The sequence below is a fragment of the Sphaerodactylus townsendi genome, linkage group LG13, assembly GCF_021028975.2.
Source record: "Sphaerodactylus townsendi isolate TG3544 linkage group LG13, MPM_Stown_v2.3, whole genome shotgun sequence".
NCBI classification, from domain to species: domain Eukaryota; kingdom Metazoa; phylum Chordata; class Lepidosauria; order Squamata; family Sphaerodactylidae; genus Sphaerodactylus; species Sphaerodactylus townsendi.
In genome coordinates this window covers 8,076,034-8,101,462 of record NC_059437.1, presented here as the reverse complement: position 1 = coordinate 8,101,462, position 25,429 = coordinate 8,076,034, and the positions used below count along the sequence as shown (strand labels likewise).

The following is a 25,429-nucleotide window of genomic DNA, read 5'->3' as shown; positions in this document are numbered from 1 at the left end:
AAACGTACCTTGTGTGGGCTCATCCACAGCTTTCCGTTTTCGGCTGTGGCTGTTGTAGTTCAGTCTCAATTCTTGGCTGTAGTCGTTGAGAGTTTCTCGGGACTCGTAGGACTGTCTTCCTTTCCTCCCATCTTCACTTTCATCTGAAGAGCTTGTGTAAGCTAGATCCATTTCATGCTTAGCTTTTGACAATGGCTGGTAGGGTTTACAGTCCATCTGCTCCATCGCTGATTAAGTAGGCCCAGAATCATGAAAATGAGAAGAGGAGACTCCTTAAAGAAACAGTCCTGGAAGAGACAAAAAAAAGTCAATGTAATACACCCTTTAAGTACAGGGACTATTGGAGCACCTTTCTCAATAGCAATACCAGCTTGGATATAAGGACTCAAATCTCCATTCTGACTCATGCCTGTTGAAAGGAATTCTGACTTGCAAAAAGCTTATACCCCAAAAATGCAGCTGGTCACAAAGGCCCCTTCCGCACATGCAAAATAATGCATTTTCAAACCACTTTCACAACTGTTTCAAAGAGCACCGAAAGCAGTTTGAAAGTGCACTATTCTGCATGTGCGGAATGAGCCAAAGGGCCTGCTGGGCTCAAATCTAGCTAAAATTATGGCCCTTTCTGCACAAACTTTTTGAAACGTTTTGAGACAAGAATAAAATTTCCCTCTGTGGAGTTTCACATTAATTTGACCCCAAAACATTTTATTTCCAGCCTGATAATGTTTTGAATGAATCCTGTTTTAAAATGATTCTCTGGCTGAAATGTTTCAAAAACGGCGTTCAGTTGCTGTGCTGTCTATTGACTATGTTTCCCATGCTTCTCTGCAGTGGCGTAGCGCCAAGGGGACGGTGGGCGCGACACAAGGAGAGAGCGCCGCTGCGGGAGCGTGGCAAGGGCATTCTGGGGCATATGGGGGCAGGCGGGGCATGGTAGGGGCACAGGGCTCACGTTGCCCCGGGCACAGTTCTCCCTCGCTCCGTCCCTGCTTCTCTGAATCTCTGAGCTTCCTTCTCAGCACCATTTTCTGAGCTCACCTGTTTAGTCACAGCATTTCTATGTTATTTTATGAGGGGGGCAACATCTAAGCATCGAGTAAATGAGAAGTAAAAAATGCAGCACAAGGCTGTGAAGCACTGAAGAATCAATTCAACACAAAACTCAAAAAGTGTGTGTGTGTGGGGGGGGGAGGTCACGTAATGGCAGCCAGGAATCATTTTGAGGAGGTTAGTACAGATATATATATCATTGTAGAGGGGGGATCAAAAACATTTTAGAAACGGATTTGTGCGGAAAAGGCCTATTTCTCAATGTTAAGTGATTTGTTAGTGGGTTTTCTTGAAGGGAAACAAGTATTTGCACAATGATAAGAACATAAGAAAGAGCCTGCTGGATCAGACCAGAGTCCATCTAGTCCAGCACTCGCTACTCACAGTGGCCCACCAGATGCCTTTGGGAGCTCACAGGCAGGAGGTGAAAGCAATGGCCTTCTGCTGCTGCTGTTCCCGAGCACCTGGTCTGCTAAGGCATTTGCAATCTCAGATCAAAGAGGATCAAGATTGGTAGTCATAGATCGACTTCTCCTCCATAAATCTGTCCAAGCCCCTTTTAAGGCTATCCAGGTTAGTGGCCGTCACCACCTCCTGTGGCAACACATTCCAAACACCAATCATGCGTTGCATGAAGAAATGTTTCCTTTTATTAGTCCTAATTCTTTCCCGCAACGTTTTCCCTGCATGCCCTCTGGTTCTAGTATTGTGATCAATTATACTGAGATATTTTGACCAGCAGATAGTACCAAAAGATTAAACAAGAAGCAAAGACTGCTATCAGACAATGCCCTTAAGATATTACATCTGTGTCCAAGGATCATGTCAACGATGGATTCACACAGGCATTAGAAGAAAACCTTCACAAAATGATTTCATCTTGGCTGTGGATATTCATGGCTTCTCGATATCAACCAAAGACTAAACAATGCATACTGCTCCCCTACTATCAAAACCTCTTAACATCAGACAGCTTGGGCTTTGAATATTCAATTCAATTCAATAAGCCTTTATTGGCATATACACGATAGTATAAAAATACAGTTCCAGTTAAAAAGTGAATAGCAAAAAACTTCGCGTTTGTCATACATTCAGTTTACAAACTTCTGACAAAAACTTTGCCACTATAAGGCAACAATGAAAATCCTGACAATTTAAAAGCGCAACTACTTTATCTGATTCAGTATAATCAATCATAGGGGCTATAGCTTGGGATAACAGGCTGGATCAGAGTTCTTGGTATAATAAGCAGTTCAGGAGAATGTGTGGGATGGAATCCAGCTGTCCTATGCTGCAGGTACAGAACCTCTTATCGCTTGGAAGACCTTTAAGTCTTCCTCTATGTAGCGGAGATGGCATGATGTTAAATCTAGCCAGCATATAGGCTCTCCTGTGTATGGGATTTGTGAGCGCTGTAATATAATAGGCTGGGTATCCCTGCGTGAATATTCACTGTAATAGCCACATGGCTGGATTGCAAAGTGTGTATCCTCTTAATCAGATGACTGAACAAAACATCTAGTAGAAAACGTTGGATTTGGTGGTAGTCCCCCCCCCCCATCACATAATCAGGCAGAAAACTGCATATGCACAAAGTGCATTGATAGCTATAAAAAGTGCATTAAGATTGATAGTTACACTAACAAACCTAGGCATGTCCACCTCCGTGGCTTCAGCATCACGTGGTAGCTGAGATGAGGTCAACTTGCAAATATCAAGAGTGGAGTAACGATTGCCAATCTTTGGCACCAAACATGGCTGTCGTGTAAATGCCAATTCCAGTTCTAACAGGCTGCTCAAATTAATTTGCCTAGAGGGACAAACAAGGCACTGAACTGAATGACCGGGTAAATCTTTCAAAAACAAATCCCTCGGCAGGATTCCTGTCAACTCCTGCTCATAGATTCTCTCCAGAGAAACCCCTATTGGTTTTCAATTCCAGCTGGGGATGTAGACTTTCATTATCAATGTTTCTAGAACTGATTTTCAATTTGAGCTCCAGACGCAGTCCTTCGCAATCAATGCTTCTAGAACAGTGGCAGGCAACCGTTTTTATCCAGGTGACAAAAAGCGAAAAGCAAAAGAACCTTCCCCCAAATATCTACCTGTCAGGTTGTCGGTATTCCAGGAAATAAAAAAGTAGGAAGGGAGAAAAGGGAGAAAAGGGGAATTACTTGGCTGAGGACACTGGAAACCCACTGAAAACCCAGCAGTATTGGAAGCACCTCAGAGACTTATCTCAGAACTAGTTGCTAGCTCTAAAGGCTCAGGCAGTAATGGGGGACATAAGCCATTCTTGATGACTTCACCCACATCACTAGCCCATAAGAACATAAGAACATAACAAGCCAGCTGGATCAGACCAGAGTCCATCTAGTCCAGCTCTGTGCTACTCGCAGTGGCCCACTAGGTGCCTTTGGGAGCTCACATGCAGGAGGTGAAAGCAAGGGCCTTCTGCAGCTGTTGCTCCTGAGCACCTGGACTGTTAAGGCATTTGCAATCTCAGATCAAAGAGGATCAAGATTGGTAGCCATAAATCGACTTCTCCTCCATAAATCTGTCCAAGCCCCTTTTAAAGTTATCCAGGTTAGTGGCCATCACCACCTCACTGTGGCAGCTCTTCATATTCCAAACACCAACTCACACGCTATGCGCGTGAAGAAGTGTTTCCTTTTATTAGTCCCTCATTCAACTAAAAGCTCCGCCCAGCACATTTTTCAAATGAATGCCCCCTGGTTCCTAACGGCTGCATTGTGAGAAAGAGAAAATTTTTTCATCTCTGTCAACATTTTCTACCCCATGCATAATTTTATAGGACTTCAAGTCATATCGCCACCTCAGACGTCTACTCTCCAAAGCGAAAGGAGTCCCAAACGCTGCAGCCCTCTCCCTCATAAGGAAGGTGCTCCAGTCCCTCAATCATCCTGGATTTGCTCTTCTCTGCACTTTTCTGCTATCTCTTCCAATATCGCTTTTTTTTTGAGAATCGCCACCAGAACTGAACACAGTACTCCAAGTGCGGTCGCATCACTGCTTTATATAAGGGCATGACAATCTTTGCAGTTTTATTCTCAATTCCTTTCCTAATTATCCCCAGCATAGAGTCTGCCTTTTTCACAGCTGCCATGCATTGAGTTGACATTCCCATGGAACTATCAACTAAGACGCCCAAATCCCTTTCCTGGTCTGTGACTGATAGCACTGACCCTTGTAGCGTGTATGTGAGGTTTGGATTTTTTGCCAGTAGAGAGGGCAGTAGAGAGTTAGTGTAGGGTTAGACAGGATTCTCACAGACTGCTCCATAAATCTATCCAAGCCCCTTTTAAAGCCCCAGCAGGCTAACCATCATGCCAGGGGTTTCAGTGGTTCAGGAGAACTGGTTGTATGTGCTATGCACAAAAATCAGGGGCGTGGTATTGAGTCACATATGCATCTTGGGAGTGCATACCTCTGTTCTAGGAGCCCTGCTGTGGTGCCAACCACAATAGAAAAGGTCCAGAGTATAGGGTAAAAACACAGGAAACGAAACCTCCCCACAAATACGTATTCGATGCATTTTTGAACATCTATTACTGAAATAGCTGGCTTCTAATCGGAACGGTGCAAGAAATGAAAACAACACGCGACTGCGGTCCTCTATATATTCATAACATAGCATTTAATTTCTGTCCCGTGAAAATACATGGGGAAAAAATCAAATATGTATTTAGGTTCTTTCGTGGGGAAGGGAGGAGCGGAGAAAGAACATCAGTCAATTGCCTGAACTCATTCCCTGTCCCAGCGCATCCACGAGAAGGGAAATATCTCCCGTAAATTCTCGTGCTGTTACAGATGGCCCTACCTCGACTGACTCCAAATTGCTTTCTTGCCAGGGCGCATCACCACTTGCATACACTCAGTAGGGAAAAACTAGGGGAAATGCGCACCTCAAAAATGTTATCGAGAGATCTCAAGCTGATGTCATTTTCTGGTTCCTTTGCACAACCGAGTAAACAAAGTTGAGCTATGTAGGGAACATCCATCAGGCAAGAACACTACTGCCCAATTTGTTCTGAAGGCACGTAAGCAGTTGTAATCATAAAGGTTATATAATGCTCACATGACAGAAGCCACACACGCACACACAGAACCTTTGGCAGCATTTAAAAGGCACCTTTGCAGCTTGAGGCTTGGAAACCCAATACACTGTGTATGTGCTAAGACACTTTGCATGTCAAGTTCTAACACCTGAATTCTGGACCTCTTCATAGGTGCTTACCTAGCTCTGTCCCCAAGGCACTAGGACCCAAGCAAGGCATTCTAGAATAGGCTGGACTCAGGCCTGCGTCCCGCTTTTACATGGACAGGAAGCCCATGCCTCTCGCGACAATTTGTCCCGGCTGGCCTGCCGGTTCTTCCCCATTTTCCCGCTTTTTTGGGAGGCTGCCGCGACTGCCTTCTGGGGCAATAAAGGCAGTCACGCGGAAGCCTCCCGTATTATGTGCATGGTCAGGAGAAAGCAACGGCCTTCTGGGGCGCTGCTGTTTCCTGCCTGGAAATGGCAGCGCCGAAGAAGGCAGTGCGCTCTAACTGTTCTTGCGCGCCATGAGGTGGGAAGCTTGGCAGAAGGCGCCCCCTAGAAGGCCGTGGCGCTTCCTTGTGGCTGCGCTGTACAGCGCTACAGTGATGTGCGCAGCCACCTACCCCCGTCCCGGGTTCACAAGGTGACCATCTGGTCACCTTATTCTAGAACAAAGATGGTCCAGGGAATGGTGGCTGAATTCTCAAATCTGGTGTCATCTTTATCCTGAAAAGGGTACAAACAGGGTCAGCTCTAGTTAGGGCTTAGATGGAAGACTACCAGGGAAGTCCAGGGTTGCTGTGCAGGCACAATATCAAACCAATCCTGTTGCCATACGCTGCATGCTATTTAATGTCAAAAAAGTATACAACATAGAAAGCAAAGATGAACTCCTCTGTAAACACAGGGGTTCTGCTTAAGTATCTTGGTTTTAATTTGCCCAGTTCCGTAACCAAGGTGGTCAATGTATTCACATACATAGAAAAAATGTTAAAACTTTTCTCACTCTACCGCACACGCAAAATAATGCGTTTTCAAACCACTTTCACAACTGTTTGCAAGTGAATTTTGCTATTCCGCACAGCTTCAAAGAGCACTGAAAGCAGTTTGAAAATGCATTATTCTGCATGTGCGGAATGAGCCTTAGAAATGTCCGACAGGTGGAAAACAATTTTTTTTTAAAAAAAACACCTATGGATCAACAAGCAGAGACTTCCAACCTGTACATCCAGAAACTGATAAACCTGTATCATATTTTTTACCATGGTACATGAAGACATTAACCTCTTTTGAAACAGGTTTGGTTCCTAGGGGACATTCTCAGGTGGGCTCTTTACACTGTATACCCAGCATGTTTGGATCAGATTTTTAATTTCAGATGGTTTGGGGCTTTCTTGTGATGTCTGCCATTTTTTCTTCTCTGTTTTGCACAGTATTTACATATTGTTGCACTGAAAATGGCGAAGAAAAATAAGGCAGATCCTTACAGAACACTACAAACAGTTCAGATAGTATCTCCCATGACTCAAAAACCCAAGCAAACAAGAAAACCTGAAAAAATGATTTTCACACACAAAAAATTGATCAGATCTTCATAAAAAGTGGAACAATGTTTGACCTTTCACATGTCTGAAATTAAAAATAAATACATAAACTATGTGTCATCAGAACTGGCTATGGTTTGAAAGAGCTTGACGATATGGAGGCGGCGGCAGGGAAAGAGGAAATTTTCCATCAGATACCAATATGGATTCCTCAGTCTGTCTGATTACAATCATAATGTAGAAGAAAGTGCTGTCCAGCTGCGTCCCACTTATGGTAATCCCATAGGATTTTCCAGGCAAGACTTATTCGGGGGTGGTTTGGTATTGCCTGTCTCTGGGTAGAAACCCTAGACCCGTGGTGGCGAACCTTTGGCACTCCAGATGCTATGGACTACCATTCCCATCAGCCCCTGCCAATTGGCCATGCTGGCAGGAGCTGATGGGAATTGTAGTCCATAACATTTGGAGTGCCAAAGGTTCACCACCACTGCCCTAGACTTTGTTGGTGGTCTCTCATTCAAATAATAACCGGAGCAAATAATGCTAAGCTTCTGAGATTTGAGGAGGTCAGGCTAGCCTGGGCCATCCAGGTGAGGGCAAATAACAATCATAACTACTCATATTTTACAGAAAGCCCTTTCAATTAGAACTACTTTACTGGTCCGCTAAGTAAGGTGGCCTCCCCACATTCTTGAGAATCCTTTTCAAGGGCCCTTTCCCCACTCACTGTTTGCTGCGTGCTACTCTCACTGAGTAGTGCGGGGTCCAACTGCACTCCCCACTACAGGGGTGGCTACAACGCAGCTGCCCTGACTCTGCTGCTCTTGCGCCCCCTCAGCATGGGTCATTCTGGCTCTGCTCAAAACGGCACCTTTTGATGACCGGGCGCGGGGCAGTGGAGAAGCCCGGGGAACACGACCCTCGCTCTAAAAAGGTCCGGGACCAGATGAAACGGATGTCATTTTTAAAGTGGGGAAACGGCCAATCATACTGGCCTAGTATCCCCAAATGCCCATCCTCAGGTATCCACAGAACAAGCAGATCTAAAACAGAGTACCAAAAGCAAAGGCAAAAACGAAGACCATCATAAATGCCCATAAAGGGAGACATGACACTTAAGAAAAATAGGACTCAGACAATAATGGGCCTGGGTTGAGATCCAATGATGGAGAGCCAGCGTGGTGTAGTGGATAAGACCTACTAAGGTGAAGAAGTGATTTCAGCCTGCGGAGGTTTTCGGTCTTAGACTAGTTATACTTTTAAAGGCAAATTTGCCAAACATAACTAATTGACTACTCCATCTCCAGACACCAAGAGAGAGGGCAGGGTTTGCTGAGCAAAACTGGAACCACCAATGCAGGCCTCGATGCTGAAGCAAAAGGTAAACAAAGCAACCAGACTGGCCCAAAGGTATTGTCTGGGGTCAACATCTCTGCTCCCATGTTTACCCCAGGGGACTTCACACGTTGCCAGGTCAGCAAGCCCCAAGGCTGGAGAAATCATCTATTGGGTTGCAGAAGGGCATGGCCTTGATGGAGCCTACTCAGAAGTCAGAACCTAGCCAGCTCTCAGTGGCCAATCCTTCCAGTTCCAACCAGAGATTTTTTTTAAACACTTACTAAGTGGGGCCGCCAATGCTGCTACTTCGTGGCCTGGAGTCTGGTGGAAGTGGAAAGAGAAAGAAGAAAGCAAGGAAAGCAAACGGGTTCCGAACATGTCGTCATTGCACAAATGCTTGCAAAGGGAGGGAGGGGCAAGGGGTGCCCCCCTCGCTCCCTCCCTCTCTCCTGTTCCCCTTGCATGGCAACCCGGCCAGTCCCTCCCCTAGACGACACTTCCTCTGCTAGGGGTAGGTGGGTCATGCTGCAGGTGGCTGGTCCTGTCCCACTTCTACTCCCTTCCTGGCTTAATTAATCTGAGTGCAGGGTGTACCCAGGAACCCTGCAGCCTCAAGAGCCGCGATGCAGCTCTTCTGCCCTTTGCACTGTGGCTCCCACCCTGAGCCGAAACAAGCCCGGAAGCCCCATCCTTGCCTTTGCACCCTGGCAGGCATGGCAGAGCCCCGATGGTGCACCAACTGCCCACTGGTCAGGCTGCCTGTATCTACGCCCAGCCCTTGGAGCAGGGGCGGGTGCTCCAGGCAGGCCGGCGAGGGCCGACTGCCCGGCTTCCATCCTTTGCCCGCCCTGCAGGGCAGCAGAGGCGGGCATATCCATCGCAGCTTCTCAGGAATGAGCCCGGAGTAAACCCGGTTAAAAAACCCCTATATATATAGTGTTATGCTTTTATTTTACTTTAAATGTCAAAAATCATTTTGGTGGCTCCAAGTGTTTTTCTTTTTCTGTGGAAAAGCGGGTCCAAAATGGCTCTTTGAGTGTTAAAGGTTCCCCCTTACTCCCTGATCTAGAGAAGCCGTGAAACACGCTTGGGAGGTGCATGAGCCACATTGTGTTCAATTTCAGAGCGCTTGGTCCAGCAAACCTTGCACCCTCCCTCACCTTCCTCTTCCTCTGCCATAGGGTGGGTGGGCCATTACAGGTGCAGAAGAATAATGGCCAGCCCCATCCCTTTCTACTCCATGAGGCAGTGGGTTTCTCAAGGAGACGCATGGTTTGGTCTCCCACTTTGCATCCGAGAGAGTGTTGCTTTGACGGCCAAAGCAGATGCAAAGCGATGGTATGCGGAACAGAACTGTGGTTCCAACTGTCAAGCAGGTGTGGCATGTACAGCAATGGGCACAGTTGTGACATGCAATACACAACAGGAGGTGTAGAAAACAGTAATGGGAGAAACCTGGTCGCAATTTACCATGTCGCTGACACAGCAGTGTGAAAATTTCAAAGCAATCGGTCCAGTAGTTTGGGAGATTACCTGTCAGTAAAAAAACGCACTGATAGATTTTTATATATATAGGTATGTGGGAGGCTGCACTTCACCTGTCCAGTGAAAGAGTGAAAACAACAAGAGTTTGTGTTACAGTTCACTAATTTATGGCCATAGCTAACCATAGTATATGCCTTGCTCTATTATCCTTCTGGGGTCAAGCAAAAACTACTTGAAGCAAACATTCACAAGAAAATATTCATGCCTGGCCAGATACAAAACTTATGATGAGGCATTCCAGATGTATGCGTTGGAGCTAGCTGGCTTTTCTACAGCTGTGAGAAGAAAGAGGGTCCCTCTCTGAAAACCAAAAGGCTATGTTGGGGAGCATGGGGCATGCATCCACAACAGCCATGATTGACAGGGCTTGTAATAAGGGCAGCACTGTGCAGTTGGCAAATGCCTGGAGATCTTGGAGGTACAGTCTAGGGACCATGGAGTTTGGGGAAGGGGAGGGGAATTCAGTTGGAAATAATGCCATAGACTCCCTGCTCCAAGAAGTCATTTTCCACCTGGAGATCAGTTCTTACCTCAGGAGATCTCCAGCTATCACCTGGAGTAGGGGTGGCCAACCTATGGTCCTCCAGATGTTCATGGACTTTGATTCCCATCAGCCCCGCCAGCATGGCCAATTGGCTGATGGGAATTGTAGTCCATGAACATCTAGAGCACGATAGGTTGGCCACCCCTGACCTGGAGGCTGGCAATGGTAAGTGAAGAACAGGATTAGGGGATATAGAGTGAGGAAAAAAATCTTAGCTATATCTTACACTTGGCCTGATTAGAATTCAGAAAATATTATTGGTATGGGCGTGTGTTTTCTATCTCGGATGAATAAAGGAAAATTGTGGCCATATGTGCACTGAATTAAACAGACTATTAAGAAGGTGCACCTGTTAACAGCCACATAAGAGAGCATCTTTCTTCCTTTCAACTGTGAAATTCAGGAGGCTGCAGTTATTGTGCATCTCTGGCCTGATTTAGTATCACTTATTTGCCTTCTGCCACACGCAAAATGAACCAGACTCAAGAGCGGAGTGGGGGAAGAGGAGGAGAAGACTGTTTTGTCTGCTGGTGTCAGCTTGAAGAAAAGACGTGACGGATCCAAGCAAGGCACAACCGTCTCCCTATTCCCTATTCCCATCTCTAAATACAACAGGTTTTTCTCTCATGCTGGCAAGCATATTAATTTCACGAGCAAATTTATTAAGTTCACCTTAGGTATAGGGAAAATTTGTGTCCCCCTGTAAGATGGTATAATAAGATCACCTCTTTTCTACCATGAAAGACTCTATCTACACACACACACATTTCCACACATGATTGGTCTCATTAAGATTTGGTCACAGATGCATGCTCTTTAAGGGCAATGCCGCACATGAGTAAAATAGGTTCGACCCAGTTCCCTGAGAAGGGTACTGACCTAGGTCGAAGCCATTGTTGTTCCCCACTGCAACCAGCTTCATCCCAGCTCGGAGGGTGGAATCATCCTGGGCCTCTTCGCCGCTCCGTTCCGATTGGCTACTGTTCTAATGACCATGCGTCTCCATCTATCCCTCATTACACATCGTTATTAAAAAAAACTGCCAAGCAGGAATGGGAGGGACAAAGGTGGCATTTTTTGACGTGATTCAGCCTTCATACGCATTCGAAACACTCTCAGCTGTGATTGGCTGAATGGGGACTCCTCGGCACCAGAGATTCCGCGACTTTCTACTGGAATCGAGGCTGAGATTCTGAGCGTGGCATTCCCTGGTAAAGTAGTAGCTTCCCAACTGGAGTTGGAAATTTGACTGTTACATCGGGTTTAAGCTGGAAGCAAAACCACGTCATCCCAGTGGTTGTGCGAGCACTTCTAGGTCGGTAAGAGCTGAACTTAGGTTGATAAATGCAGCGCGGAACCAACCCGCGTTCCTCTGCTTGTGATTCCGACTATTTTTCCAGTAAAGTACCGTCATCCACCGGACAAAGCACATGTTTCGCATGTAGAGATTCTCGAATATAGTCCCTAACACTGCCAAAGGCAAAAGATAAAGAGTAGCATACACTATGCAAGACTTTCCTCTGCACTTGACCTTGAAGAACTGTTGATAATCCAAGTAGGCAACGCTAGGCTATATGGCCCAGTGGTTTTCACAGGTTTGTCAACTGCGAGTTCTCCGATACAGTTCCTCATTCCTGCCTGGTGCAGTGGGATGATGGGGACTGTAGTCCAAGTAACATCTGAAACAGCCACACCCAGGTTCTAGTTAGTAAGTATGCTTCAGACTGTGTTTCACAACACCTCAAGTTGGAAATGGCAGCACTCTATTTCAACTTCGGCAATGGGAAGTAACATTTCCTGTGAGAGACCTCTTGGATGGGGGCCCCCATTCCCCACCACAGTTTAACAAATTCAGTAATCAGGTCACCTCGAGCAATCCGATAAAATACCAAACATACTTCATGATTACCAATAGCTTTACGGTTCAACCATTTAGGGGAGTATCTTAGGTTTGGGGTGAATCCTAGAGTGCTGCCTCAACACCATGGGGTCAGTTCTGGTTTCATGTGACAAGTGACATTGTGTGTCAATGCAATGCCAAATAACTTATCCCCACCCAGCAAGTTCTTTCACTGGGCTGCTAGCTATAGCAGACAACCCTATCTGACAATATCACAAGGGCAGTTGTACTATCCTTCCAGCAAATGGAAGAGAAGGCCAGACTAACAGATGATGAAAGAGCCCAACGTAGCCCAGATGTTCATGGACTACTATTCCCATCAGCCCCTGCCACCATGGCCACCAGGGCTGATGGGAATTGTAGTCCATGAACATCTGGACAACCGCAGGTTGCAGACCCCTGCTCTAAAGGCTAGTATCATTTAGCATGTGCTTTCATGAGTCTGAGCTCACTTCTTCAGATGCTATCAACAGGAAACCATATTCTACTTTTTTTACAGGGAAAATTACAGGGAGATGGGGAAAGGGGGTAGTGAGGGTCATGGTGTGAATCCTACCAGAGATTTTTCAAGTGAGTAGGGGATTGGAACGGATTAGGTTGTTATGACTAATGGATGATAAGAGCAGACAGAGGTTCAGGCCTCTCTCTCATGGGGTGTTAATTAACAAGAGTTTAATTAAGTTGAATAAACAATAAGTGCTAGAGGAAAAAACAGATTGAAACAAGAGAAAACCGATGGACAGGTACAACTGTAAAGGGAACCAACAGCTGGTGCGGTTCATTAGACACTGTGTGTGCATGCTTACGAAAGCTTACACCAAGAATGCAGCAATTTGTTGGTCTTAAAGATGCCCCTGGAAGCAAACTTTTTCTGTTGCTTCGGACCAACATGGCTACCCATCTGCATCTACATACACACTGAACAATAAACCCTGATGCACTTATAGGCTCATTCCGCACATGCAGAATAATGCACTTTTAAACTGCTTTCAGTGCTCTTTGAAGCTGTGCGGAATAGCAAAATCCACTTGCAAACAGTTGTGAAAGTGGTTTGAAAACGCATTATTTTGCATATGTGGAAGGGGCCATACATACGGACACAGTGAACATTTCTATGCAGTGCTCTGAGATGACTCCTAGAGAAAGTGGTCGTCTATGAAGTCATGAACTGAAATGTTTCTCTGTGGCAAGCTTGGGACAATGGAACAAGTAATACTGCTCAAGAAAGGTGTCAAAAAGAAAACACTAGAAATATGACAGCATACTAGGGAAGCAAGCTACGTCATTCCCTCTCCTCATGAGGTCTCATAGGTCTCATGATACAATCTACACTGTGCCCTTGGTGACCTTGGACTTGTATCATATTGATTCTCATGATTGGGAGGCACATGATACAACCACATTCTTTAAGCGAAGAAGAAGATCTTTAGCCCCTCAGAAACCATAGAAGAAGAAGAAGAAGAAGAAGAAGAAGAAGAAGAAGAAGAAGAAGAAGAAGAAGAAGAAGAAGAAGAAGAAGAGGAGGAGGAGGAGGAGGAGGAGGAGGAGGAGGAGGAGGAGGAGGAGGAGGAGGAGGAGTTTAAATGTAAACCTCACTTTTCTCAACCATAAGGAGACTCAAGGTGCCTTACAAACTGTTTTCCCTTCCTCTTCCCACAACAGACATGTTGTGAGGTAGTAGGTGGGGCTGAGGGAGTTCTGAGAGAACTGTGACAGGCCCAAGGTCACCCAGCAGGCATTGTGTGTAGGTGCAGGGAAACAAATCCAGCTCAACTAATAAAGAGTTTGCTGCTTATGTGGAAGAGTGGGGAATCATACTGGCTCTCAGAACTGTGGGGAATCATACTGGCTCTCAGAATTGGGATGGATTTGGTCAGTGCCCAGACCTTCTGGAAGCCCCAGGTATACCCCACCTTCAGATTAACGATGATGGGAAGGTGTGTTAGAAATGCTATAAAGTTAAATAAACAAATAACATCCATCACTTGCCATGTACCTGAAAAGAGAGGAAGGGAAAAAGAGATGATGTAAGTCTGGCTAAGTTTTTTTCAGTTGCTCCCATTGTGGCAGACCATGATTAGCCGGCACATGTAAAGTAAAATACATGCTTACCTCACCCATTTCAAAGAACATAGGCCCTTTCCGCACGGGCGGTATAGAGCGCCCCAGGGATGCTAAAAACAGCGTCCCTGGGGAGGGGTTCGCATGCCAACCGACCTCGCAACCCCCAAGCGGCACAAAGATGCTGCTTCTGAACCTCGCTCCCTGAGTGAGTTTTTTCGGAGGCAGTATCTTCCAACCGCTGCCATGCGAATGGCAGCAGCTGGAAGGCGCCATTCCCCCCCTTTCCTGAACACTTTACCGTCCCCTCCAGCCTTCCAGTGCGTTGCACAGACCGAGGACATGCCCCCCTGCCCTGCGACTCCAGAGCAGTCACGCAGGGCAGGGGGCGTGTCCCCTGGCCTGTGTGATGCGCCAGAAGGCCGGAGGGGACGGTAAGGCGTTCAGGGGACGGCGCAGCCTCTGCACAGGCTGCGCCGTTTTCCCCACCCCTAACGGGACCATCCGTGCGAACAGTTCCGGGGGGGTACATCGGTGTCGTTTATGCCGATGCGCCCCAGCAGCGTGGCCGTACGGAAATGACCAAATAAAAAAAACCACAGTAAATTATTTTCTGCATTTTAGTCAGCATCAGCTCCAACAGAATACTCTCCCAACAAAAGTCATTTTCAATTCTTTCTGCAGCTCTTCTCTAAACTATAATTTCTCCTGGCTGTGAGATGGATTAATGAATGCACAATACGGAGAGCAGATGTCTAGATAAAAAAGCAACAGGTCTCGTGGATTCTTAAGCATTTCTTTTACTGTATCAGTTATGCAAAGACAAAGCTTAACACTCCGGGGATGTAATATGGCTCTGACACAGTCTCCCTGGAGGATTTTGGGGGTTCATAAAAAGCAACGGATAAATTACACTCAGCCACATATGTAGACTTTTCATCTCAGCAAAGGCAAAATGGATAATCTTCATTTTAATATTAAATTACAGCCTTCATCTAAAATTGATCAAGATACTATTTAATTTTAGCTACTAGGTAAGTTGAAATATTAATTTTTATTCACTGCCTCTGGAAAGCAAACCCAATAGAATGAAAATGATTCAAACAAAATGAATTAGGAAGTATGAAATTTAAAAACAAAACAAAAACAAAGGATATATTATACATAACATGTGACTTTATGTCCAGAAACAGAAAGATGTGTTATCTACATTCCACTTGTGAATATTACTTTCACTGCACTATAATTAACATTACTCTGACAAACTATTTTTTTTCTAATCCTGAATACTAGATAGCAACAGTAGACTAGGACAAAATTTATCATATTGTTTTAACTCATCAGAACTGGACATCCCACTTGTGACCTATTGAATGGCTCAGGAAGCACAAAGATCTATTCTAGTAGAATATAAAAAGTGATAATGTTCCTGTTTTTTAGTCATAGAAATGTTTTCTACTGCCAGTACTGGCTGGCAGGTAACTTGCTGGCCAAGTTACTTTAGATCAGGAATGGCGAACCTTTTTGAGACCGAGTGCCCAAACTGCAACCCAAAACCCACTTATTTATTGCAAAGTGCCAACATGGCAATTTAACCTGAATACGGAGGTTTTAGTTTAGAACAAACGGTTGGCTCCGAGGCTTGCGTTACTCAGGAGTAAGCTTGGTGGTAGTTGGTAGGTTTGCTTTGAAGCAACTGTGCAACGCTTTGAATGGGTGAATCACGACCGGAGGAGGGTTTACTCAGAAGCAAACCCCATTGCCAGCAACCGAGCTTACTCCCAGGTAAAGGATCATGCTTTCGTTCTTCCCATGAAAATCAGTAGGGTTTAACAGTGCTTAACAGGGTTACCTACACTGCTTCCCCAAAACTAGGTCTTAGGTTTAATGCTAATAATCTCCCTGAAATAATTACACTATTATCACATGACGAACTCTGGGCACGCGTGCCCACAGAGAGGGCTCTGAGTGCCATCTCTGGCACCCGTGCCATAGGTTCGCCACCACTGCTTTAAATAGTACAGTTCCCAGAACAAAAATTCCCTCCTTAAGTGCATCCAGGTAGCATCTCAGTACATGGAAGGACATGAAACAAATCCACAATTCTCCAAGGACTGGGAGAAATATAAGATAATTAATGTCATGACTACAACAAAGGGATTATCATTGTCAAGGGAAGGTAATACGATACTTTATAATGATCCCTAAGCAGAACCCGAACTGACTCTGTTAACCTGCCACACACATTAGAACTGCACTACTATCGTCCTGCTTAATGGTTTTCTCCAGAAAGGTGTTGCTGATGTTAAAAAAAGGATGAGCTTGAAATAAAGATGTTCATCTTTTGCAGCGTCCAAAGGCATCACAAATCAAGCCGTCTTCTGCAACTTTTAGTCCATTTGAGACACATAATTGGTGTCTCTAGTTTGCAGGGGTCATCCAGACTAAGGCTCATTCCGCACATGCAGAATAATGCACTTTCAAACTGCTTTCAGTGCTCTTTGAAGCTGTGCAGGATGGCAAAATCCACTTGCATACAGTTGTGAAAGCGGTTTGAAAACGCATTATTTTGCGTGTGCGGAAGGGGCCTAGCCCAAAGCCAGTAGATTCTGCTGGTGCATTTCATAACTGGATAGCTTCATCCCCTTACTCAATCTGACGATGTTGTCTCACATTACTGAAAACTTTTTGAACTTTTTTTTAAAAATGGGAAATCCAGTTTACAAAAAGTGATAGTCTTGCTCCTGTCTCTCCCAGTTGATTTGGTATGTCAAATATAAACCACAAATTGGAAATGGGTCACCTTCCCTGCCCAAGCTTCATATTACATTCCCCAAGGGGGCACTTCAAGACAGTGTGGCCTAGAGGTTAGAGTGTCAGGTTAGGATCTGGGAGGCTTAGACCCTACTTTGCAAACAAAGCTTGCTGGGAGACCTTGGGCCCATCACACACCCTCATCCTTACCTACCCCACAGAGTCGTTGTGAGGACAAATGAAGGACAATGATGTAATCTTCTTTGGGTCCCCACTGGGGGAAAAGGTGGGGTATAAATTAAGTAAATAAGTATAATTTATTTATTTATTTTATTCTTGGATTTCTACCCCGCCCTATCCTGAGGGGCTCAGGGCAGCAACAGCAATATAAAGCAATCACAGTAAAAGCATGAAATATTAAAAAAATTAGTAAAATTACCCAATTTCAGATGGTGGCTTACTAAAACCTAATATGCCCCCCCCCAGGAGGCCAGAAAAGCAGATGTTAACCCAGCTGGCTAGAAGGGAAAGCCCAGCAGAATAGCTCTGTCTTACAGGCCCTGCGGAAGCTGTTCCAAGTCCCACAGGGCCCTGATCTCAAGTGAGAGAATATTCCACCAGATGGGGGCCAGGACTGAAAAGGCCCTGGCCCTTGTTGAGGCTAGCTGGAGGTTTTTGGGCCAGGGATTTCCAGAAGGTTCCCCTCCAAAGAATGGAGGGGCTTGCCTGGGTAATATGGGGAGAGGCGGTCCCTAAGGTATGTGTGTCCAAGACTGCTCATGGACATAAAAGTCAGAAACAGAACCTTGAAGATAACCCAGTACTCGATGGGAAGCAATGGAGATGGAAAAGGTGTAATATGGTCCTTACCTGAGGCCCCAGGCAGGAGCCTCTTGGCCGCATGCTAAACAAGTTTTAATTTCTGGATTAGGTTCAAGGGCAGGCCAGTGTAGAGCAAGTTACAATAAGGTCATGATCTACCATGTCGAACACTGCGGTGAGATCTAATAACATCAGCAGCGCCGAACTACCTCTGTTTAACTGGCACTGGAGCTCATCCACAATGGTAACCAAGACAGTCTCAGTCCCATGACCAGGGCAGAAGCCGGATCGGAAGGGGTCCAACACTTTAGTATCTTCCAGAAACTTCTGAAGCTGACCTGCCACCACTCTCTCAAATGCACATGTACACAAACATGCACAAAGCAGAACCCTTGAGAACACACACAAAGGCCCTTTCCCCACTTGCCGTTTGCTGCGCGCTACTCTCCCCCAATAGCGCGGTGTCCAGCGGCGCTCCCCACGAGTCCGGGCGGTGACAACGCGGCCGCTCCAACTCTGCCGCTCTCACGTCCCCTCAGCGCACATAATTTCTGGCACTGAAGAAACGGCACCTTATGACTGTCCCGCGTTCCCGTGTGGGGAACACGACCCCGCGGCAGAAATCACTCGCGCTGAGAGTAGCGCGCCGCAAACCGTAAGTGGGGAAAGGGCCACAGTTTAGGACCCTTGAGAAAAAAATCATTTTCCTGTCCACGTGGCGAGCATGAAACTGACGGGTAATTTGACCTGAATGGTGTATAATAATCACTAACAATATTTAAGAATCGTGCTGTACAATAGGGTCTTTTTAAGGAACAGAATGGATCAAAGTTTAAACTCCAGGACATAACTGCCCGATTTCTCGGCCTTAACCTCAGCTCGGTTCGCAGGTCTCTCCACCAACGCAAAGACGGTTTTTCTGCTCAACAACCCTGAGGCTGAAATAACGGAAACCGTAGCCAGATTTTTGCTACGCACTTTGAACTAGGTTCCCGTGGCTTCTGTTCACACTTTTTTCACTGTTCTCTTGGATTTACTTTTTCCTTTTGTCCCCATGCTATATATGCCTCATAAAGATATCTGAATCTGACACAATTGTCAAAGCTTACATTAAGTAGCATGGGTTTTTTTAAACAAAAAGAAAAACAGAAAAAAGGAGGGGTGTTCCTTGCAGCTGGTTTTGACAAGACAAAATGGACAAGGGTCTAGCAAACAGGTGGCAGACCACCATTCAACAAAGATGCTTTGTTAGCATCCCCAAGCAGTCTTTCATTCTTGATCTGAAATAATTTGTCAAGCAGCCTAATAAGTTGTCTCCGTTTGCGCCATAGTTGTAACTACAGAATCGAGGTCAGAAGGCAGGCAAGAGATGTCAGCAGAGGGCTTTGTGTGTGAGTCACAGTGGGCAACTGAGCAACGTCCCCTTTTCACAAGGAAGCTGTTTCGCTCAGATGTAATAACTACTTCGCCGCTCAGAATAGCTCCACTGGATGGCATTGTGCGGATGCAACCGTGGCCAAGAGAAAATGTCAGCTTACATGTCGGCTCAGTTAAACACAATAAGCTGTATGTGGCTAGCATAAAATTCACCTGGAACATTTGGGAAATATTTGATTTAATTGGTCCCCCACCATCATCACAGTAAAAGGTTGTTCAACCCCGCTTCTGTATGGAGCAGCTATTTGGGGTGCTGGAAATCTCCAATCTTCAGAAGTTATTTGGAACAAATTTTCCGTCTTCTATTGGTTGCCCCTCCCTCAGTACCTTCAGCTATGGTCAGAGCAGAATTTTCTTTGCCTTCAATAATAACCTTGGTTTATAAAACAGCCACTATGGAAAGATAGAGGCTAAGACATGGCGTGGTTTCGTACTAGCATAGCATAAGCATTTATTGTCATTGTGCACGCATAATGAAAATTTACAGCAGCATTCCTCGATGCACACAATTCCAGACTCATACCCCATCCTCACTTTCCCCTTCCTTCACCCATCCCTACACAGCCCCAAACACATCAACACGAAGCTGCGGAGTTTAGCATAGCCACAGCTCTAGAGTAGAAGTTGTCTCTAAGCCTCTTTGTCCTAGTTTTGATAGACCTGTATCGTCTGCCGGATGGTAACAGTTCAAAAAGAGAGTGTGCTGGATGAGACGGGTCTCTCAGAATATTTTGGGCTTTCTTTAGGCTTCGGAAACTAAGGCTAGGGGTTAGTGTTGGATTCTCAGAAAAATGCTTGTGGACCCTTGGCTTCCATGCAGCCAAATATTTATTTTTAAAACTCTGTTTCACATGAAGATGTTAGTAGATTGTATACTCTTCCATCACAGAACAAAGCATGCTGGACCTACTTTGTTGTGCAATGCTCCACCTGGGTCCTAGTGCCTGCCTAGCCCTGCTTCCCCCATCCGTTTGAAAGCAAAAATGCATTTTGGCATAAATGCTCAAATTATCATGTTCCCTAATGCACAAAATAATGGGTTTGACAAAGGCAGTGTGTAAAAATGAATAATAGTTCTCATATCCATTCAGGACTACATTCGAATGCGGAAGCATACAATTTTCTCAATCGTCGCACCTCCACTGACCGAACTAACATCTCTACATGAAACCGAGTATAGTAAAACAAAGATTGTTAGGCCACAGTACCAAAACTGAGGTTGGATTAGTACAGGGGTCTGCAACCTGCGGCCAGTGGTGGGATCCAAAAATTTTAATAACAGGTTCCGATGGTGGGGGGATTCAAACAGTGGCGCCGCCGCACACACGCACCTCCAGTTCCTATTGGGCAGGGAGGTTGCTTTAGTAACCTCTTCTTGGCACAGAAAAAATTAGTAACCATTTCTAGAGAAGTGGTGAGAAATGGTTGGATCCCACCTCTGCCTGCGGGTCTCCAGATGTTCATGGACTTCAAATCCAATCCACCCCTGCTGATGTAGTCCATGAACATCTGGAGAGCCGCAAGTTGCAGACCCCTGGATTAGTAGAAGTCTTGAGACTAATCCTCCTTTTTCAGGCAGCTATTTCAGTAAGATGTTACTAATCCACAAGCCAACTGCTTTCTTTAAAATGCATAACCTTTTCCTCTACCAATATCAGAACCAACCTGCATAAGCAGGGCCCCTGTGTTTGTGTACAACACAAGATTATTTTGTAGCAAATTATTGACAGCAGATGTTGGGAAAGCCAAAAAGCTAGCATCCACTTGGGGAATCGAATCAGCATGGAAGAAGAAGAAGAAGAAGAAGAAGAAGAAGAAGAAGAAGAAGAAGAAGAAGAAGAAGAAGAAGAAGAAGAAGAAGAAGAAGAAGAAGAAGAAGAAGAAGAAGAGGAGGAGGAGGAGGAGGAGGAGGAGGAGGAGGAGGAGGAGGAGTTCGGATTTATATCCCCCCTTTCTCTCCTATAGGAGACTCTAAGGGGCTTACAATCTCCCTGCCCTTCCCCCCTCACAACGAACACCCTGTGAGGTAGGTGGGGCTGAGAGAGCTCCGAGAAGCTGTGACTAGCCCAAGGTCACCCAGCTGGTGTATGTGGGAGTGTACAATCTAATCTGAATTCCCCAGATAAGCCTCCACAGCTCAGGCGGCAGAGTTGAGAATCAAACCCGGTTCCTCCAGATTAGATACACGAGCTCTTCATGAAGCCTGCTGGGTGACCTTGAGCCATTCACAATTCTCCAAGGACTCTCTCGGTCCAATGCAGAGGCAGGCGATGGCAAACCACCTCCTTCTCTTGCCTTGAAAACCCATGGGGTTGCTGTAAGTCAGTGAAGACTTGATTGCGTGTGAGCACACATACACACAGAGTACCCACAAACACCAGAAACCATGTGTGGGAGTGCACAGGCTAATCTGAATTCCCCAGATAAGCCTCCACAGCTCAGGCAGCAGAGCGGAGAATCAAACTCGGTTCCTCCAGATTAGATACACGAGCTCTTAACCTCCTACGTCCACACCTCAAGTATAATGCCTCAGGTAAAAAATGTTGGCAAAAAAAGGAGACTGGGGCAGCAGAGAGTGTTAAGCCTCCCCCATCTCTTTGCCTGAGACCACCATGAGTAGCTGCCAGCCAGAGTAGACAACACTGAGTTAGATGCACTGACTCAGTAAGAGGCAGCTCCATAGGAGTATAGTGTCAAAATCGAGGGATGTGATTGTTCCTCTCTATTCTGCATTGGTTAGACCTCACCAGGAATGTTGTGTACAATTCTGGGCATTGCAATTCAAGAAGGATATTGACAAGCTGGAACGGGTCCGGAGGAGGGCAACGAAAATGGCCTGGAATCCATGTCCTACGAGGAGAGACTTAGGGAGCTGGGTATGTTTAGTTTAGTGAAGACAAAGTTAAGAGGTGACATGATAGCCATGTTTAGGTATCTGAAGGGATGTCATGTTGGTGAAGGAGCAAGTTTGTTTTCTGCTGCTCCAGAGACTAGAACCAGGAGTCATGGGTTCAAGGGGAAGGAAAAGAGATTCCACCTAAACATCAGGAAAAACTTCCTGACAGTCAGGGCTGTTCGACAGTGGAATGCACTACCTCGGAGTGTGGTGGAGTCCCCTTTTTTGGAGGTTTTGAAACAGAGGCTCGATGGCCATCTGTCAGGAGTGCTTTGATTGTGTGTTCCTGCATTATAGGGGGTGGGACTTGATGGCCCTTGGGGTCTCTTCCAACTCTATGGTATTATATGTTCCTGTAAGGCACTTGTATTTGAATAAATGTGGACATGGATTCTTAGGTCAGCTGATAGAGAGCCTGCTAAGAACAATCGAGAAGGGTATTCATGATCTTTCTCTCTAAAATTATCATATAAGATTCTGAACTCTTTGGGGAAAAAAGGCAAAGAGAGAGAGAAGCATTTAAACTGAACTAAAAACTTTAATTTTGTGGAAAACTGGAGCTGAATAACAGAAATCATGAAAGTTCTCCCAGGGCAAGTTTATATAATTTCACATCTCCGACATAACTATGTGGCATTCTGAAACATTGCACTTTATGACTGAAGAAGCAGGATTTTAATTACACCTCAAAGGTAAACATTGCAGAGACTAAATAACAAATCAGCCACCCCCACCCCTTCAAATTTCTGGGACGTGGCTGGGAGAGGAAATCAGCATCCAGAAAGCTGACAGCTCCGACCTCTCTCTCATAACAGTAGCCACATAGGGGCTTTCCCCACTGACAGAGTTGAACTGGTTTCTACCTAGGTTCGCCTCAGTGAATCCCCACTGCCACCGAGCTCAACATTGTTTTGTCTCAGTTCCCCCCCCCCCCACTCAGAACTGCGACATCCTTGTCGCAGTTATGAACTACACTTTTCTGCCAGAACAAGGTTGATACTGCTTCAAAGCTTCGAAGTGGGGAAGCATCGAAATGACTCCTCATCCGTTCAACCAATCACGAGCCGCTTTTGTGGCATGCGCAGAACGGAAGAGTCGTGGCGGGCAGAAAGCGCATGTAACTGTTAACTGTAAAAACTGTAAAAACTGTTTTAAAAAAGAACGCTCCTGTTTCCCGCCATAACACAAGCGCCAATCATGATCGAGGAGCGAAACAGGCACCAAGATGATCCCACCCACTTAGCTCGGTTCCAGGGGGCCAACTCAGTTGCTGTGAGGACAGCCTGGAATAGCCCTCCACTGAAGGGAACTGAGTTGACTTTAGCTCCCTTCTGTAGTGGGGAAAGCCCCATTAGAGAGCTTAAAAGCTGGGACCAGAAAAGGCTCCAGCAAATAAACAAGATGCAGAAAGATGGCTACCATCTCCCTTCATCTCCCTAAGGGGCCTGAAGACTCGGAGGGCCGCATGTTGTGACAAAATTGTGGCAGTTCTTACAACAGCATGCCACCAAATGTGGCCACTTTCTCCCCGACACTAGTCTACAAAAGCCCTAGGAAAATCACACCGCAAAAGAAGCTAGCAACTAGCAGTAAGCATGTAGCCAGGCTTACAGCATAATCCTGTTTGCAGTTTCTCTACCACCCAGGTTAATATGCAGAAACAGCCTAACCTGATTACATTTGCAAACCTTGGACAACTACAGCGTTTTCCTGCAGCTCAGCGAGCTTAATTCGCAATCGGATAAAATGATACAAAGCATTTCTAATACCCCTTTGCAAGACACTAAATTTAGAGCTTTGGGACGGAAACATGTATCTACTAAGGGAATTACTGCGAGTCTTCAAGCTCCTTTCCTTGGGTTGGAACAGCTAAGATCTTAATCTTGGTTCTCATCATAAGACTTCCTCCTTCACCCAGTGCCTACTGTGGATACCTACAGATGTTTGACAGTCAGCATAATTCAAAATCTGTGCCTGCAAATGAAATCAGACTGAATATGCTAACCGAGGAATTCTATAGTTTGGCTGCTTGAGCAATAAGTTCACATTTAGGCTTCTTGAAAACTAATAGAAGTCCTTTATCATATGGGACAGGAACGGCAGAGTAAAGCTATGGGAAGAGATTGCAGCACACATCCAGACCTAATGGTGGACAAAGACACAAAGATAAGTGACCAGAAAAAAGGAACCCTTAAGGTAGATTCCACACAGCAGATTTATAATGAGTTGCAATCGTTATGAATGAATTATTTTCCATTCAGGAAAATGAGTTCATTTACAACAATTGTAACTCGTTATAAATCTGCTGTGTGGAATGAGCCTAAAGAGTAGCATTCTGGGTAACAAAGGGACAACAGTAGGAATGGACAAAGGAAAAGTCCGTGAGAATCCTATCTAACCCTACACTAACTCTCTACTGCCCTACCCTGCAGATACATCGCCTGCACTAGCATTAAGCAACACTGGACAGCCCTTTCCTTCCAACAGAATAAACTTTTTCAGATTCTCTTCAATTAAGCTCATTTTTCGTGTTAACAAATAACACATACAAAACGGGCCTTCGGGGCACAAACTATTTCAGCTTCTTCAGGTAAACTTTTCCTTTTGGGGACCTGTACTGAAAATAGAACTGCCAAGGGCCCTTTCTGCACCCATTTTTAAAAACATTTTGAGACAGGAAATAAAACGTTTCTTCCATGAAGATCCGAATTGTTTTCACCCTCAAAATGTTTTATGGACAGCCTCAAGAGATTTTAAATGATCATTTTTAAAAGAATGATTTTAAAAAACAATTTAAAAGGGATCTCTTTTAAAACAATTCTCTGACTGAAACATTTTGAAAATGCCTTCAGTTGCTGTGCGATCTACTGACCGCATTTCCCACACTTTTCTGCTTCTCTGAACGTCTTCCTTGGTGGCATTTTCCCAAGTCACCCTCTGTTCCCCCTCAAATGTTTATTTTCTTATTTATGTTTGTTTGTTTTAATTTTTTTGGAGGGGAGGTAATCTTCAAAGCATCGAATATAGGAGAACCAGAGAATCACGGCAAGGACCTCTGAGGAACTGAAGCATCGAATCAATACAGAACTCAAAAACAAATGAGGAAATAATCTCATAATGGAAGGCAGGACTCGTTTCAAGGGGGGGGGATGTGGACATTCATCGTGATAAAAGGGGGAAACTAAAAATGCTTTTGGAATGTTTTTGGTGATTTGTGAGGAAAGGGCCAATGTCCAGGCAGTGCCTAGAGATTTCCCAACGTTACAACTGTTCTCCAGACCACAAACATCCATTTTCCTGAAGAAAAAAAAATTGCTCTGGAGAGTGGGCTGTATGATAGAACTTCCCTGCTAACAGCCCTTTCGCCAAACTCACCCTCTCTAGGCTCCACCTCCAAATCTCCAGGAATTAATGTTCTTGGTTCACAATCATTTAGATTTACCTATTTATTTGGAAAATGCCAGAGTCTGTTTTC

The 25,429-nt window shown here is 45.3% G+C and overlaps 1 protein-coding gene across 1 annotated transcript in view; it reads right to left on the bottom strand.

Annotated features, from left to right (window-relative positions):
• The window catches only part of TENM1 (teneurin transmembrane protein 1), a 652,843-nt gene that overhangs the window by 491,709 nt on the left and 135,705 nt on the right, over positions 1-25,429 (bottom strand). The window contains exon 2 of the mRNA XM_048514741.1: positions 9-287. Coding sequence (XP_048370698.1) covers positions 9-225 — 217 coding nt within the window. The 5' untranslated portion in view covers positions 226-287. The remainder of the gene's footprint in view (positions 1-8; positions 288-25,429) is intronic.